Genomic DNA, 17,326 nt, shown 5'->3' with positions numbered 1-17,326 from the left:
TCCTGGAGCCCAGCCCACTCTAACCACCCCCCTCCCCCACCCTCCGCACACACACACACACACAACCCGAGACACACCTCTCCTCACGCATTCAGACTGCGGCCACGCCATCGCCTGCCCAGAGCCACCGTCACTCACCTCCACGCTGGTCGGCGTGAACCTGGAGCACAGGTTTACGCCGATGAAAAGGAAGTTTGATTTACGTCGACGTGACCGGTCATCACGTCGACGGGACTTCGGCCCATCCGGAAGGGAGAATATCGGCAGGCCGAAAATCGGCTGCCTTGCGCAGACCCGTGACATTCTCCGCGGCAGCGGCGACATTAACGCCCCGCTGACTTTTCTCCCTTCGGAGACTTCGGCAACCGGCGGGGGCGGGATTCACGGCGGCCAACGGCCATTCTCCGACCCGCTGGGGGGTCGGAGAATGACGCCCCAACATTGAGACTGAATCTGTTGTTCGAGACGCTTCTCCCCACAGGCAGAGAATATGCAGCATCTGAGAAATGAGCAGCTCCAACACAGCGTTGTTCCTCTTCACTCCAGTTACACAAACTCGGCACCAACTTTCCATCTTCCTGTCCAGAAGCTGATCGGAGAGGTTCAGGCAGGATTGAGGGGGGAAAGATGGGCCCGGATTTGGGAGAGAGAAAGAGACTCTCCAGGAATTTGGGGAACAAGGGGGAGGTTGGAGATGGGGGTGGACATTTTCAAAAAGATGTTTTTTGTAAGAATGAGGGTCAGCTGGACACAGGGTGGAGAGAGAATAAGGAGGGGCTCAGGGATGAGATGGATTTGGAAAGGACTTGGGGAGGGGAGGGTGGGGGGAGATAAAATAGATAAAGATGTGGGGGTGAAGGGGGGATGTTTGGTCAGTGGGTTGGGGGGGGGGCAGGAGGTTAGTAACAGAAACAGCTGTAAGGATGGTCTGGATTTTAACTGAGAAAGTCACTTCTGACTTCCACAGACAGGGGGAGTTGAGGGAGGTGGGGAAAGGGGGGAGAGAGTTTTCAAGGAGTGAGTTTGTAGCGAGAGAGAAGAGAAATAATGTTATAAAGCTGACTTTATAAAAGTGAAAAAGGCTTCAGACACAATAAAGGGGTCAGTTTGATTTAATTCCAAAGTTCCTGACACTGAGATGTGTCACTGATCAGTTGAAGTGAAATCCAGGAAGTGCAGCCCTGAACAGGAATTGAAAGCGAAAGAGCTTGAACAGGGAAGGAGAGAGAGACTCTGAGCACTGGGATGGCGTCTCCAGATCTCACACAGGAACTAACCTGTCCCATCTGTCTGGAGATATTCACCCAGCCGGTGACTCTGGAATGTGGACATCATTTCTGCAGCTCCTGCATCTCTCAGAGTTGGCAGAAGGTCCCGGGCGATGTTTCCTGCCCCCAGTGTCGACAGGTCTTCACCCAGAGCAACGTCAGGCCTGCTCTGACCCTGATTAACATCGTGGAGAAGTTCAGAGAGCTGAAGGTGAAGGTGACACAGCCACAGGAGGAGTTTTACTGTCAGGAACACGAAGAGAAGCTGAAACTCTTCTGTGAAGATGAACACAAAGCGATCTGTGTGGTGTGTGGGATGTCCAGAGCTCATAAGACGCACAGTGTGATCCCAATAAAGGAGGCAGCCCAGATATACAAGGTACTGGATCACTGCTACTGACACAGGTAGATGGGGAAGAGGGACAGGGTGTAAGTAATAGAGAGAGAGAGTGTTTGTCGAATGTGGGAAGGGGAAGAGAGGGCAGGAGAGAAAGGGGTAGGGAAGGGGAGAGGAATGTAAATAGGAGAGTGTTGGAACGAGGAAAGGATTGATTGAGGAGGGGAATTAACCTGGAGGAGGATAATTGTAACAAACAGAATTAACCCACAGCTTCTACTTGTGAGTGTCAATCCTGAGAATATCTCCTTCTCTACCTCACTAGTCTCACTCTATTTAAAACAGAAAACTCCTCCAGAATGTGACAATGATTGTTTCCTTTGACAAACCCCTTTGTGTCCTTTCTGTCTCAGAACAAGTTAGAAACATCATTGGAAACTCTGCAGAAGCAAATGGACCTCAGTCTCCACAGTAAAAGAGAACGAGAGGATGGGATTTTACACATGAAGGTAGGAGACTGGCCTTTAGGCTTTGTGTAAACTTCCCTGTGTTTGTTATTGAGAGTGAGTGAGCTTCTCACACAGTCAGAGAGAGAGTTTTACTGAATAAAATGCTGCTGCTCCAAAGTACACTGCGAGCTGCTCCCCGAACTGCAAGATAAGGGAGCGTCTGCAAATTGCAGATTATTATGACAATGTGAAAATGTCTTATTTTCTCTCCTAATCAATCACATCAATTGATTAAATAAATCTTGTCTGTAACTCACTCCCAGGTATCCATTATACTATATATAAACCATCTGAACCCCTTGATTAGATTCCAGTCTGTAACTCACTCCCCGGCATCCATTATTCTATATATAAACCAACTGAACCCCTCGATTAGATTCCAGACTGTAACTCACTCCCCGGCATCCTTTATCAAGATATAAACCATCTGAACCCCTCGATTAGATTCCATTCCGTAAGTCACTCCCAGGTTTCCATTATTCTATATATCAACCATCTGAACCCCTCGATTAGATTCCAGTCTGTAACTCACTCCCAGGTATCCATTATTCTATATATCAACCATCTGAACCCCTCGATTAGATTCCAGTCTGTAACTCACTCCCAGGTATCCATTATTCTATATATAAACCATCTGAACCCCTCGATTAGATTCCAGTCTGTAACTCACTCCCAGGTATCCATTATTCTATGTATAAACCATCTGAACCCCTCGATTAGATTCCATTCCGTAAGTCACTCCCAGGTATCCATTATTCTATATAGCAACCATCTGAACACCTCGATTAGATTCCAGTCTGTAATTCACTCCCAGGTATCCATTATTCTTTTCTAAACCATCTGAACCCCTCGATTAGATTCCAGTCTGTAACTCACACCCAGGTATCCATTATTCTATATATAAACCATCTGAACCCCTCGATTAGATTCCAGTCTGTAACTCACTCCCAGGTATCCATTATTCTATATATAAACCATCTGAACCCCTCGATTAGATTCCAGTCTATAACTCACTCCCAGGTATCCATTATTCTATATATAAACCATCTGAACCCCTCGATTAAATTCCAGTCTGTAATTCACACCTTGATGATTCTTATTTAGGATTAACCATTGGAATCACTTTATAATGTTTATTTGTAACTCACTCCCACAGACCCAATATTCCATCAAATTATTGAGCCGGTAGTGAGCTGTTATTATTTGTTAGTCATACTGGATGCAAATTGTTTTCCTCTATCCCAGTGGACAGAGACCGGGAAACTGGGATTATAAACGTTGCTTATTCTGTTCTGTATTCAATCTGTTCCAGGCTGAAGTTGACAGACTGAGAAATGAAATCAACAGTGAATTTGAAAAGATGCACAAGTTCCTGTTTGAGAAGGAGGAGCTGCTGAAAGCAGAGTTGGAGAGAAAAAGCAATAAAGTGTTCGAGGAAATGGAGCAGAATTTAAACAAAACCATGGCTGAAATGTCTTCTCTTGAAGGAGCAATAAGAGATCTAAAATCGAGGCTGGGGGTACAAGAGGCCCCAGAGTTCCTCAAGGTACAAAATCTCTTTGTCTTGTCCAGTGAAACATTCCAGAGACTGAGGGCGGGCACTCTGACCTTTAACCTCTGGGATTGGGTAAGGCCTCAGTCTGATTGGTTGGGTGATTGTTTCTTTCTGCTGTCAGTAAGGGTCCAATGGGGAATGAGGTGAGATAATCTCAGTGTGATTCCGATACTCAGTGTAACCACGGAACTGATTGATGATTGGACTCAGAGAGAGCTGGGCTGGGAACTGGAGACGTTTACACTGCTACCCATGGAGTTCTACTGAGGACGGGGTTAAGATGCATTGTTAAAGTGGAGTTGTTAGATCTTTATTGAGTTGTGGGTTTTGCTGTTCCTGATCCTGCGAACGCTGGATTCAAATGAAGCCTCAGCCAGCAATCGTGTTGGGATTAATATCGGGGATGGACAAGAGACACAAATTAGAGGATGTCTCGGAGGGTTGTGGAGCTGGAGGAGATTACAGAGATAGGGAGGAGTGAGGCCATGGAGGAATTTGAAAACAAGGATGAGAATTTTCAACATCAATACGTTGTTGAACCGGGAGCCAATGTAGTTCACCAACCACAGGGGTGATGGGGGCTACGGTTAGAGAGATAAGAGTGGGAACTGGTGCGGGCAGAACACCCAGCTGGACAACAGTGGAGAGGCGGTGGAGGAGGATGGTGTGATCGACCGTGTCAAAGGTTGCAGACTGATCGAGAATAATGAGGAGGCGAGAGGGGTGAAAATGTAGATTTCTACTCGGGATTTACATCAACTAGAACTCTTTAATCTGACTCGATCATATCTATTCTGTTTCTTTCCCCTCAGGATATTCAGGACCTGTTGATGAGGTAAGCAGGTTTAAAGAAACAGTTTTGTGATGTGATCACTGCTGTCTCTCTAACACACACTGATTTCCAGACCTGTTTTTGCAGGAGTCAGATGGTGTTTCACAAGCCTGGAACTGTCTCCACTCAGTTACCTGCGGATATCGCTGGTGAACCAGTCAAATACATCAAAGTGTGGAGGGAAATGAGGGCAGTGATTTCTCCAGGTATCATTCTCTGTATATTACCGTCTCCCTGCTGTTATCCACGTGATTAATGAGGTTTGACACACTGATGAAATGATCATAAGATCAGAAGGAATAAGAACAGGAGTGGTCCAGCCCAGTGAACCTGCTCTGATTTTTGATAAGATCATGTCTGATCGAATTGTGGCCTTTACTCCACTTTCCTGCCTGTCCCAGATGACCCTTAACCCCCTTGTTGATCAACAATCTATCGAACTCGGTCATGAATCAATGGCCCAGCCTCTGCTGGTCTCTGTGGTAGAGAATTCCAAAGACTAATAACCCTCTCCGAGATGGAATTCCTCATCTAACACAGGAATAGTCCTGGAGGATTGCAAATGTGATGCCGTTGTTTCAGAAAGGGGCAAAGGTTAACCCAGGAAAGTACAGACCTGTCAGTTTGACATCAGCAGTGGGAAAACTGATAGAGGCGATAATATGAGATGAGAAAAATATGCACTTCGAGAAAAATTAATTAATATTAGCCAGTCCTCATGGCTTTGTCAAGGGCAGGCCATGTCTACCAAATGTAATTGAGTTATTTGACAAGGTGACACAGGTAGTGGATGAGGGTAGTGCTGTGGATGTTGTATATTTGTACTTTGAGAAAGCATTTGATACAGTGCCACATGGCAGGTTGGTTAGCAGATTAAAAATGTTTGGGATTGAAGGGTCCTGGGCTGCATGGATTGGAAATTGGTTAAAAGATAGGAGACAGAGGGTAGGTATAGATGGCCATTTCTCAGACTGGAGACGAGTTGCAAGTGGTGTTCCCCAGGGCTCAGTGTTGGGACACTTGCTTTTTACGATTGATATAAATGATTTAGAGTTGCGTGTTGAGGGTAAAATCTCTAAATTTGTAGATGACACTAAGCTCGGGAGAATACCGAATTGTGACGATGACGCTGGGCGACTTCAGAGGGACATTGACAAGTTGGCCAATGGGTAGATACCTGGCAGATGAATTTCAATGCAGTGAAATGTGAGGTAATGCATTTTAGTAGAAGAATCATGGGGAGACAATATAGGCTCAATGGTACAACTTTGAGGGGAGTACAGGAGCAGAGGGACCTCAGGATTCAAGTGCATAATTCTCTCTAAAGGGGGCCTGGCAAGTTGAAAGAGTTGTTAAGAAGGCTAAATGGATCCTTGGGTTTATAAATAGAGGCACAGAGTATAAAAGCAAAGATGTGATGCTACACCACTACAAATCATTGGTCGAGTATTGTGTTCAGTTCTGGGCACATTATTTAAGGAAAGATGTTAAAGCCCTTGAGAGAGTGCAAAGGAGATTTACTAGGATGATACCAGCAGTGAGGAATTTTAGATACAAGGAAATATTGGGGAAAATTGGGCTTGTTCTCCAGAGCAGAGAAGATTAAGAAGTGACCTTATTGAGGTGTTCAAAATTATCAACAGTTTTGACAAGGAGACTCTGTTTCCACTGGTTGGTAAGTCAGTGACTAGGAGTCACAATTTCAAGATGGCCAGCAAGAGAGCTAGGAGTGAGGTGAGGAGAAACTTCTTTACTCATGGGGCAGCACGGTAGCCTTGTGGATAGCACAATTGCTTCACAGCTCCAGGGTCCCAGGTTCGATTCTGGCTTGGGTCACTGTCTGTGCGGAGTCTGCACATCCTCCCCGTGTGTGCGTGGGTTTCCTCCAGGTGCTCCGGTTTCCTCCCACAGTCCAAAGATGTGCGGGTTAGGTGGATTGGCCATGATAAATTGCCCTTAGTGTCCAAAATTGCCCGTGGGGCTACTGGGTTATGGGGATAGGGTGGCGGTGTTGACCTTGGGTAGGGTGCTCTTTCCAAGAACCGGTGCAGACTCGATGGGCTGAATGGCCTCCTTCTGCTCTGTAAATTCCATGATAATGATGTACTCAGAGAGTTGTTGGGAATTGGAATGTGGTACATGGGAGAGTGGTGGAGGCGGATTCCACAGGAGGTTTCAAAAGAGAGCTGGATATATATTTGAATGTGCCGAATTTAGGGGACCACGGAGACAGGGCTGGAGAATGGGACTAGCTGGGCCGCTCTTTTGGGAGCTGGTACGGACATGATGGGCCGAATGGCATCCTTCTGTGCTGTAAATAGCAACATCTCTGTCTTAAATAGAGGCCCCTTCATTTGATGCTGTGTCGCCTACACCTCGCTTACCCCAGAGATCAAACATCCTCCCAGCATCTACCCTGACGAAGGAATCCCTCAGAATGTTATGTTTCAATAAGATAACCTTTTATTCTTCTAAACTCCAGTGAGTACAGACCAACCTGTTCAACCTTTCCACATAAGGCAATCCCTTCATCCCAGGAATCAGCCCAGTGAATCTTCTCTGAACTGTGTCCAATGAGAGTCTCTCCCTCCTGATGTAAGGAGATCAGATCTGAACACAGTACTCAAGCTGCAGTCTCACCAATCCCCTGTAAAGTTGTAGCAAGTCTTCCCTACTCTACACTCCATCCCTTTTCCAATAAAGGCCAACATTCCATTCGCCTTCCTCATTCCTTGCTGTACCTGGACACTAACTTTTAGTGATTGATGTACAAGGTCCCCCAGATCCCGCTGTACTGCAGCATTCTGCCGTCTCTTTCTGTTGAAGGGACTGTTTAGCACAGGGCTAAATCGCTGGTTTTGAAAGCAGACCAAGGCAGGCCAGCAGCACGGTTCGGTTCCCGTAACAGCCTCCCCGAACAGGCGCAGGAATGTGGCGACTAGGGGCTTTTCACAGAAACTTCATTTGAAGCCTACTTGTGACAATAAGCGATTTTCATTTCATTTTCATTTCATCTTCATTTCAAATCATTTGCTGATTTTCTATTCTTTCTGCCAAGGTGGACCACCTCACATTTTCCTACATTATACTCCATCTGCTAAATCTTTGTCCACTCACTTAACCGGTCTATATCCCTCCGCAGATGCTTTGTATCCTCCTCACAACTTCCCAACCAAACTTTCTGTCATCAGTAAATTTGGCTCCAGATTTGGTCTCTTCATCCAATCACTAATATAGATCAGAAACAATTGTGTCCCCATCACTGATCCGTGTGTCACTCCACTAGTCACAGTTTGCCAACCTGAAAATGAACCATTTATATTGGCTATGCCAGGTAGTTTGCCAATCCTCTATCCAACACCATGAACTCTTATATTGTGCAGTAATATTTTACATGAGGACATGTCGTTTGGAAATCCAAATACACAACATCTACTGGTTCACCTTTATCTACCCTGCTGGTCCCATACTCAGAAAGCTCTGATAAATGTCTCAAAAACAATCTTCATTTAACAAAACCGTGTGGACTCCGCCTGATTGTATGAAGATTTTCTAAATGTCTTGTGACTCCCTCCTTCACAATGGCATCAAGAGTTTCCAAATAACAGATTTGGCCCAAATCTTCCTGCTTTGTCTCCCTCCTTTTTTGGAACATTTCCAAACCGCTGGGACTTTTCCAGAATGGGGGGAATTTGGAAAGATTACAACCAATGCATCCACTTTCTCCAAAACCACTGCTTTAAAATCCTGGGTTGCAGGACATCAGGTCCAGGGGACAAGTTGCCTTTCATCCCAATAGTTTTCCAGATACTTTCTCTTTGGTGACCATGATTGATTTTAAGTTCCTCCCTCCCTTTTTCCCTCCTGCCTCTGTCCTGGGTCAGAAGCAGATGAGGGTCAACTTGTCTTAACCAAGGTCTTGTCCTGGAGAGAGATGTTTATTCTCAGTGAATTGATGCTGATCTGTGCTGAGTGAATGGAGCTGAAGGAATGGGGAGAAATGTCTTCACACACTCTGGGCCCCCTCCCCCGCAGGCCGTCGCCCTTCAACGCTGCGTTCCGGCCGGCTGAGAGCCGGTGTGGGCGGCGCCGGTGGGACTCGGCGTTTCCACGACGGCCGCTCGGCCCCTCCCGGCCCGAGAATCGGCGGGCCTGCCGCAGAGGGCGGCTCGCGACCGATGCCGAGCCAACCACGCCAGCGCCGCTCAGCAGAGAATCGCGTGCCGGCGTCAGGGGGGGCGTGGCGCGATTCGCACCGCTCCCGGGGATTCTCCGGCCAGGCCCCGGGCTGAGAGAATCCCGTCCTCTGTCCCTGAGCTTCCACAGTTCCTGGGCTGAGGAAAGTGGTGATGTCCCATCACCGTCTGGACACGTCTCGTCATTCACTCCTGTTTTTCTCACAGTAACAGCTTCCCAATCATGTTCTCTTCCAGTTCCAGCACCTCTCACCCTGGACCCGGAGACGGCTAACAACTATCTCATCATTTCCCAGGATCTGACTAGTGTGAGGTTCGGAAATGAGGAGCAAGATCTCCCTGATCATCTGGGAAGATTTAATAAACACTTGTATGTTTTGAGCTCCCAGAGTTTCACATCAGGGAGACACTACTGGGAGGTGGGTCTTGGACACAAGCCTGGCTGGGTTGTGGGTGTCTGCAGAGAGTCTGTCAACAGGAAAGGAAAGATCATTCCTTCAACTGAGAATGGATTCGGGGTCATCGCCCGGTATCCTAACTGCAAATCATTGAAAATCCCAGATGTCATCTCCCAGCTGAAAGTGAAACCCCGGAAGTTGGGAATTTACCTGGATTATGAGGGTGGACAGGTGTCATTTTACGATGCTGAGGACATGTCTCACCTGTACACCTTCACTGACACATTCACCGAGAAACTCTACCCCATCTTTAATCCTTGTAATGATAAGTCTGGTGATAACCTTGATTCACTCACACTGCTCACTGGGTAACACAGTGGGACACGTTTTGGGAGGCCGGAGTTTTAGTGAGAAGCCTGATTCACTGTCTGAACAGCTCATGTTGTCCTGATTCTCTGCTGTGTGCTGTCAGGGGGTGAGTGTGTTTCTGTATTGTTTATTCTGTAAATTTAACTCAGATTCTCCACCCATCCCACTGTCCCTCTCTGAATATAATGGGACCCAGAAACACTGGGCTGGTATAGAATGAAGCAAAATCTCCTGAATTGTGGTAACTGTGCCCAGCTCTCGAACAATTCATTGTGAATCTTTATTTTGTTTCCTCCCTTGAATAAATGTTTTATTTGAAGACGGGACAGACACCTGGTGTGATGATTATTGATTCAGTGAATGAGCAGAAAGAATGTTTTCTCTCCTGTCTGGGATGTGGATGTCGCTGGCTGAGCCCTCGTTGCCCATCCCTAATTGCTCTTGAGAAGGTGGTGTAGGTACACCCACAGTGCTGTTAGGGAGGGAGTTCCAGGATTCTGACCCAGTGGCAGTGAAGGAACGGCCGATATGTTTCCCAGTCGGGATGGTGAGTGACTGGAAGGGAACCTCCAGGTGGTGGTATCAGGAATGAGAATATCAGAATAGGTTCCGGAGTAGGACATGTGACCATTCAGTCGGATCCTGTCTGAACATCAACATCGACTCCACTTTCCCCTCCTATCCCTTCATTCCCTTTGCACTCAGGAATATACCGATCTCTGTGTGGAATATACTCACTGACATCTCACCGAGAGAGAGAATTCCAAAGATTCACAACTCTCTCTGAGGGAAGGAATTTCTCCTCATCTCAGTCTTAAATGGACGACCCTTTATCCTGACTCTGTGACCCCCTCGTTCTGGACGAGTCTCAGCAACTACCCTGTCACAATCTCTGAGAATTGTACATGTTTCAATAAGAAACCTGTTGTTCTTCTAAACTTCAAACAATATTGATCCATCCAACTCAATCCTTCCTCATATTGGAAAACCCTTTCATCCCAAGAATCAATTCCGTGAACCTTCATTGCTCCCTCTAAGGCAAGTACATGTTTCCTCAGGTACGGAGACTAAAACTGTCCACAGTCATCCAGCTGTGACCACACTCAATCCCTGTTACATTGCAGCAAGATTTATAGTCTTATACTTCAGCCCCGTTGTAATAAAGGCTAAGATACCATTTACCTTCCTAATAGTTCACTGTATCTGCTTGTTAACTTTTATTGGGTGGTGAATGTGGAGAAAGTGAGGTGATAGTGGGAGGGAGAGAGACCGGAATGGGTTAGGATGGATGAGGAGTCCTGTCGGGGCCCAGCTTCAGGGCCATGGTAACGGTGGCACTACCGTTGTCACCGAGGAGATATATGGAGAGCCCGGTTGTACAGTCCACGGTTAGGGTGTGGAACCAGCTGAGGAGACAGTTTCGGATGGCGGGGATGTCGGTGCTCACATTGTTGTGTGTGAACCACGGATTCAAACCGGGGGAGACGGATGGCATGTACAAGAGGTGGAGAGAGGTGGGGTTGATGAGGGCCAGGGATTTATATTTGGAGGAGAGGTTTGCCAGTCTGGAAGAGCTGTGGGAGAGTGGAGAGCTCCCGAGGGGGGAGTGATTTTAGGTATCTACAAGTGAGTGACTTTGCACGGAAGGTGTGTAAAGGGTTCCCCAGGCTGCCGAAGTATGTCCCATTGGAACGGCTGCTGCTTCCAGACATGGAGGAGGAGGGTAGGATTGGGGACCGATACGGGTGGCTGGGGAAGCAGGGGGAATGCACGTGATGAGGATTCAGGAGAAATGGGAGGAGGAGTTGGGGGAGAGATAAGGTGGAGAGTGAGGCACTGGGTGGGGTGAATTTGACCTCTTGTGCGAGACTGAGTTTGATACAGTTAAAGGTGGGATGGGATACAGTGAGTTACAGACTGGAATCTAATCGAGGGGTTCAGATGGTTTATATATAGAATAATGGATGCCTGGGAGTGAGTTGCAGACTGGAATCTAATCGAGGGGTTCAGATGGTTTATATATAGAATAATGGATGCCTGGGAGTGAGTTGCAGACTGGAATCTAATCGAGGGGTTCAGATGGTTTATATATAGAATAATGGATGCCTGGGAGTGAGTTGCAGACTGGAATCTAATCGAGGGGTTCAGATGGTTTATATATAGAATAATGGATACCTGGGAGTGATTTACAGACTGGAATCTAATCGAGGGGTTCAGATGGTTTATATAGCGAATAATGGATCCCTGGGAGTGAGTTACGGACTGGAATCTAATCGAGGGGTTCAGGTGATTTATATATAGAATAATGGATACCTGGGAGTGAGTTACAGATTGGAATCTAATCGAGGGGTTCAGATGGTTTATATATAGAATAATGGATACCCGGGAGTGAGTCACAGACTGGAATCTAATCGAGGGGTTCAGATGGTTTAGATATAGAATAATGGATACCTGGGAGTGAGTTACAGACTGGAATCTAATCGAGGGGTTCAGATGGTTTATATATAGAATAATGGATACCTGGGAGTGAGTCACAGACTGGAATCTAATCGAGGGGTTCAGATGGTTTAGATATAGAATAATGGATACCCGGGAGTGAGTCACAGACTGGAATCTAATCGAGGGGTTCAGATGGTTTAGATATAGAATAATGGATACCTGGGAGTGAGTTACAGACTGGAATCTAATCGAGGGGTTCAGATGGTTTATATATAGAATAATGGATACCTGGGAGTGAGTTACAGACTGGAATCTAATCGAGGGGTTCAGATGGTTTATATATAGAATAATGGATACCTGGGGGTGAGTTACAGACTGGAATCTAATCGAGGGGTTCAGATGGTTTATATATAGAATAATGGATACCTGGGAGTGAGTTACAGACTGGAATCTAATCGAGGGGTTCAGATGGTTTATATATAGAATAATGGATACCTGGGAGTGAGTCACAGACTAGAATCTAATCGAGGGGTTCACATGGTTTCTATATAGAATAATGGATACCTGGGGGTGAGTTACAGACTGGAATCTAATCGAGGGGTTCACATGGTTTATATATGGAATAGATACCTGGGAGTGAGTTACAGACTGGAATCTAATCAAGGGGTTCAGATGGTTTATATATAGAATAGTGGATACCTGGGAGTGAGTTACAGACTGGAATCTAATCGAGGGGTTCAGATGGTTTATATATAGAATAATGGATACCTGGGGGTGAGTTACAGACTGGAATCTAATCGAGGGGTTCAGATGGTTTATATATAGAGTAATGGATACCTGGGGGTGAGTTACAGACTGGAATCTAATCGAGGAGTTCAGATGGTTTATATATAGAATAATGAATACCTGGGAGTGAGTTACAGACTGGAATCTAATCGAGGGATTCAGATGGTTTATATATAGAATAATGGATACCTGGGGGTGAGTTACAGACTGGAATCTAATCGAGGAGTTCAGATGGTTTATATATAGAATAATGAATACCTGGGAGTGAGTTACAGACTGGAATCTAATCGAGGGGTTCAGATGGTTTATATATAGAATAATGGATACCTGGGAGTGAGTTACAGACTGGAATCTAATCGATGGATTCAGATGGTTTATATATAGAATAATGGATACCTGGGAGTGAGTTACAGACTGGAATCTAATCGAGGGGTTCAGATGGTTTGTGTAGAGAATAGTGGGCAGCACTGTAGCACAGTGGTTAGCACTGTTGCTACACAGCTCCAGGGTCCCAGGAGCGATTCCCTACTTGGGCCACTGTCTGTGTGGATCCACAGGTTCTCCCTGTGTCTGTGTGGGTTTCCTCCGGGTGCTCCGGTTTCCTCCTACAAGCCCCGAAAGATGTGCTGTTAGTTAATTTGTACATTCTGAATTCTCCCTCTGTGTACCCGAACAGGCGCCGGAATGTGGCGATAAGGGGCTTTTCACAGTAACTTCATTGCAGTGTTAATGTAAGCCGACTTGCGACAATAATAAAGATTATTATTGTTATATTTATTATGGCCTCACTCAATGATCTCCAACTGAAAGGCAGCTGACAGTGCAAGTGGTCATTCACAGTACTGCCAGCAGATGGCGGCGCTGCTCCAAGTCAAGCCCTTCCAGCCAACCTGGGGAAAGTGTGGGTCAGGATGAGAGAGATCAAGGGGGGATTTCAGGAAGCGCTTCTTCACACAAAGCTTATAAAACCAAGGTGAGTAAATGGTTCAGATACAGATCAGCTATGAGCTGACTGAATGGTGGAACAGGCTGGAGGGGCTCAATACCCAACATGTTCTGTAAAATTATCCACTTTGACACGAGGATCTCGGATATTTTCAAAAGATGAGAGACTGATAAATATTGGGAGTCAGAAGGATTTGTGTATCCATGAAGTAGAAAAAGTTTTTTTAATGTATTTTATTCCAAATAAATTAAATAATACAAAAACATCAGCAACCTGGGGAACATCCTCCCCAGCACACAATGTTACACTCTGGACAAATGTTTCCATTTTACACATTTCCCCACCGCGCGACGGACTATTCCTCAAACGTGGCCACCGACGGTCCCCACCGTGTGGGGATCAGAATCCCCTCAGATATGGGAGTTACTGAGAAATCCAATCGGGAATTCAGGAGAAACATCTTTACCCAGAGAGTGATTAGAATGAGGAGGTCACTTTGTTCACTGAGAACAGGGCAGGGGACGCGGTTCAAATAGAGGGAGTGTGTCCTTGCCCAGCAGCTCAGGGCTGGACTCACTCTGACTGGGTTTGGGGATGGAGACGAGGCCCTTGTTTCAGGTGAAGCAATATTTTAAATCCAGGCTCGATGTACTCACAGTGACTCCCAGTGGGATTCAATGGAAAGGGATATTGTCCAGAGTGTTCAACAAGAGGCTGATTCACTGTCTCCCATTGAGTGCTGCCACCCCAGTCGAATATCCTTTAATGAGCATCACTGTCTCAGTAACAAGTCTTGTGAGGCAATAGCAGAATCAGGTTCACGATTTGTTCAAACTAACAGAAGATTAACAAGCGGATGGAGCAGGAGGTGAACAGGAATTTAAAGATGTTATTGTGCAGTCGATGTCCCAGTTCCAGATGTGTAAATGTGATCCAGTGACTGACAGAGCCTGTCCCTTCATCACCCTCCAGTAAATGGAAGCTCTGCCCAGGTAGGGTGTGTGTGTCCGTGTCTGTCTGTGTGAGTGTCTGTGTCTGTCTGTGTGTGTGTGTCAGGGTCTGTTTGCTTGTGTATGTCTCTGTGTGTGTGGCTGTGTGTGTGTCCGTGTCTGTCTGTGTGAGGGTGTGTGTCAGGGTCTGACTGGGACTGAAGACCCCCCTCAGGACAGTTTGCAGCACAAACACTTTGATTCAGTCAGAGGCAACAACAAATTACATTTATATAGCCCCTTCAATGCAGTAAAACATCCAAAGGGACTCGACCGCAGCGTAAATCAGACAACAAGGGCGAAATTCTCCGTTTTCGGCGCAAAGTCCGCCGATCGGCGCAAAAAAACGGCGCAGATCCGACTTGCGTCACGCCGGAAAAATGGTCGTAAAGTTTCCGGCCGGAAATCGGCGAGCAGCGTCGTGACGGGATCCGCGCTTGCGCACGTGGTTCACGCCGTGCAGCGTCATACACGCCGCACGGCGTGACGGCTCATAAGGACGCGCTGCTCCCCCCCACCCGACCGGAACACCCGACCGGAACACCCGACTGGATGGCTGGCCGCCGCTCAGCCCCGAGGTTCCAGTCACGGGATGTGGAGGCGCTCCTGGACGCGGTGGAGCAGAGAAGGGACGCCCTGTATCCCGGGCACGGCCGCAGAGTTGCCCCACGCCACTGCCGGCGTCTGTGGAGGGAAGTGGCAGAGGCCGTCACCGCTGCGGCCCTGACACCACGGACAGGCACCCAGTGCCACAAGAAGGTGAACAACCTCGTCAGAGCAGCCAGGGTGAGCATCTCCCCCCTCCAATATCCATATCCCCCCTCCCCCATATCCCCCCTCCCCCATATCCCCCCTCCCCATATCCCCCTCCCCCATATCCCCCCTCCCCCATATCCCCCTCCCCCATATCACCTGATCACTGCCTGCATGTCTAACCATGCATGCCTCATTGTGTATCGCAGGAGCAAACGTCGAGGCACCCATCCCCGCAGATGCGTCCACCCGCAATTGTGCCGCAGGTGGATCGGCAATGGGGGGGGTGGTGTGCATGCGGGTGGGGTGGGTGGGGTTGGGGAGGGGGGTGAGGGTGGTGGATTGGTGGGGGGTGTGGGTGGTCGGCTGTTGCCATGGTGTGCGGTCTGTGGCCATACTACCCGATTCCCACGCCCATCTAGTCAGTAAAGCGGGCGGCTATCAGCCTGTCCCGTGCCCGCTGGGCCAGCCGGTAACGGTGGACAGCCACCCGCCTGTGTCTAGCCCGTCTGCCCTGACCATTGCCCCCATCCCCCCATCTGGGGAGGACTGCGCCTCTTCCTGCTGCTCCTCCACTCCGCCCTCCTCTGCCTGCGGCACATCGCCCCTCTGCTGGGCTATGTTGTGCAGGACGCAGCACACCACAATGATGCGGCCGACCCTATCTGACCGATACTGGAGGGCGCCCCCAGAGAGGTCCAGGCACCTGAAACGCATCTTCAGCACGCCAAAGCACCTCTCGATCACTCCCCTTGTCGCTACATGGGCATCATTGTAGCGGTTCTCCGCCTCATTGCGTGGCCTCCGTACAGGCGTCATCAGCCACGATCGCAATGGGTAGCCCCTGTCGCCCAGCAACCAGCCCCTCAGCCGGGGATGGCGTCCCTTCCTATTAGTGAACACGGCCCTGTTATCTGCAGGTGGCCGCACGGCGACGTGCATCCCAGCGATCGCGCCCTGGACCATGGGGAACCCGGCAATGGCAGAGAAGCCCACGGCCCGGGCATCTTGGCTGGCCCGGTCCACAGGGAAGCGGATGTAGTGGTGCGCCATGGCATATAGGGCATCTGTCACTGCCCGGATGCACCGGTGCAACGATGTCTGTGATATGCCGGACAGGTCCCCACTCGGTGCCTGGAATGACCCCGTTGCATAAAAGTTCAGGGCAACCGTAACCTTGACGGACACGGGGAGAGGGTGTCCCCCGCCAGGGCCACGCGGTGACAGGTGTGCCAGCAGGTGGCAGATGTGTGCCACGGTTTCCCGGCTCATCCGGAGTCTCCTCCTGCATTCCCGGTCCGTGAGGTCCTGGTATGACTGCCGGGGCCGGTACACACGGGGCGCCCTCGGGTGCCTCCGTTGCCGTGGGGCCGCGGCGTCCTCCTCCCCCTCCTCGTCCTGTCGGTCAGGTGTCCCTCCAGCCTGGGCGGCTGCCGCCTGCCCCTCTGCGGCAGCCTGCGCCGCCTCTCTGGCACTCTCCTCCTCCTCCTCCTCCTCCTCATCCAGGGCAACATGGACATGAGCTGCTGCCGCCACGGCGGCCAACATCGCTGGATGATCGGAAAACATGACGGCCTGGTGGGGGGGGGGGGGGAACAACGACATGTCATCATTGCCCATATCCCCTCCTTCCCCCCAGCCAGGTGGCATGGACCGCATGGGTCCAACTGTTGGAGGCTGGCACCTGGCCAGGTGGACCAACTCACTTGCCCCCCCCCATCCCCCTCCCCGGCACGGGCCCCCCAACCCCCTCCCCGGCACGGAACCCCCATCCTTCTCCCCGGCACGGACCCCCCATCCTCCTCCCCGGCACGGACCCCCCATCCCCCTCCCCGGCACGGACCCCGCCATCCCCCTCCCCGGCACGGACCCCGCCATCCCCCTCCCCGGCACGGACCCCGCCATCCCCCTCCCCGGCACGGACCCCGCCATCCCCCTCCCCGGCACGG

The 17,326-nt window shown here is 49.1% G+C and overlaps 1 protein-coding gene across 1 annotated transcript; it reads left to right on the top strand.

The window, feature by feature from the left end:
* Positions 1-1,245: 1,245 nt before the first annotated feature.
* LOC140389129 (zinc-binding protein A33-like) lies at positions 1,246-9,783 on the top strand. The gene is made up of 6 exons (XM_072473285.1): positions 1,246-1,647; positions 2,019-2,114; positions 3,427-3,660; positions 4,482-4,504; positions 4,589-4,707; positions 8,935-9,783. The coding sequence occupies exons 1-6, from the start codon at positions 1,246-1,248 to the stop codon at positions 9,465-9,467; spliced, it is 1,407 nt and encodes a 468-aa protein (XP_072329386.1). The 3' UTR covers positions 9,468-9,783.
* The last annotated feature ends 7,543 nt before the right edge of the window (positions 9,784-17,326 follow it).

The sequence above is a fragment of the Scyliorhinus torazame genome, chromosome 14 (genome assembly GCF_047496885.1).
Source record: "Scyliorhinus torazame isolate Kashiwa2021f chromosome 14, sScyTor2.1, whole genome shotgun sequence".
Classification (NCBI taxonomy): Eukaryota; Metazoa; Chordata; class Chondrichthyes; order Carcharhiniformes; family Scyliorhinidae; genus Scyliorhinus; species Scyliorhinus torazame.
The sequence above is the reverse complement of the archived record's forward strand: the minus strand, read 5'-3'. Positions and strand labels throughout refer to the sequence as shown.

Excerpts from the sequence above, each read along its gene's own strand:
- LOC140389129 (XM_072473285.1), top strand. The coding sequence starts at position 1,246 with ATGGCGTCTCCAGATCTCACACAGGAACTAACCTGTCCCATCTGTCTG. Across the intron at positions 1,648-2,018 it reads AGGCAGCCCAGATATACAAG|AACAAGTTAGAAACATCATT; the intron begins GTACTGGATCAC and ends TTTCTGTCTCAG. Across the intron at positions 3,661-4,481 it reads AGGCCCCAGAGTTCCTCAAG|GATATTCAGGACCTGTTGAT; the intron begins GTACAAAATCTC and ends CTTTCCCCTCAG.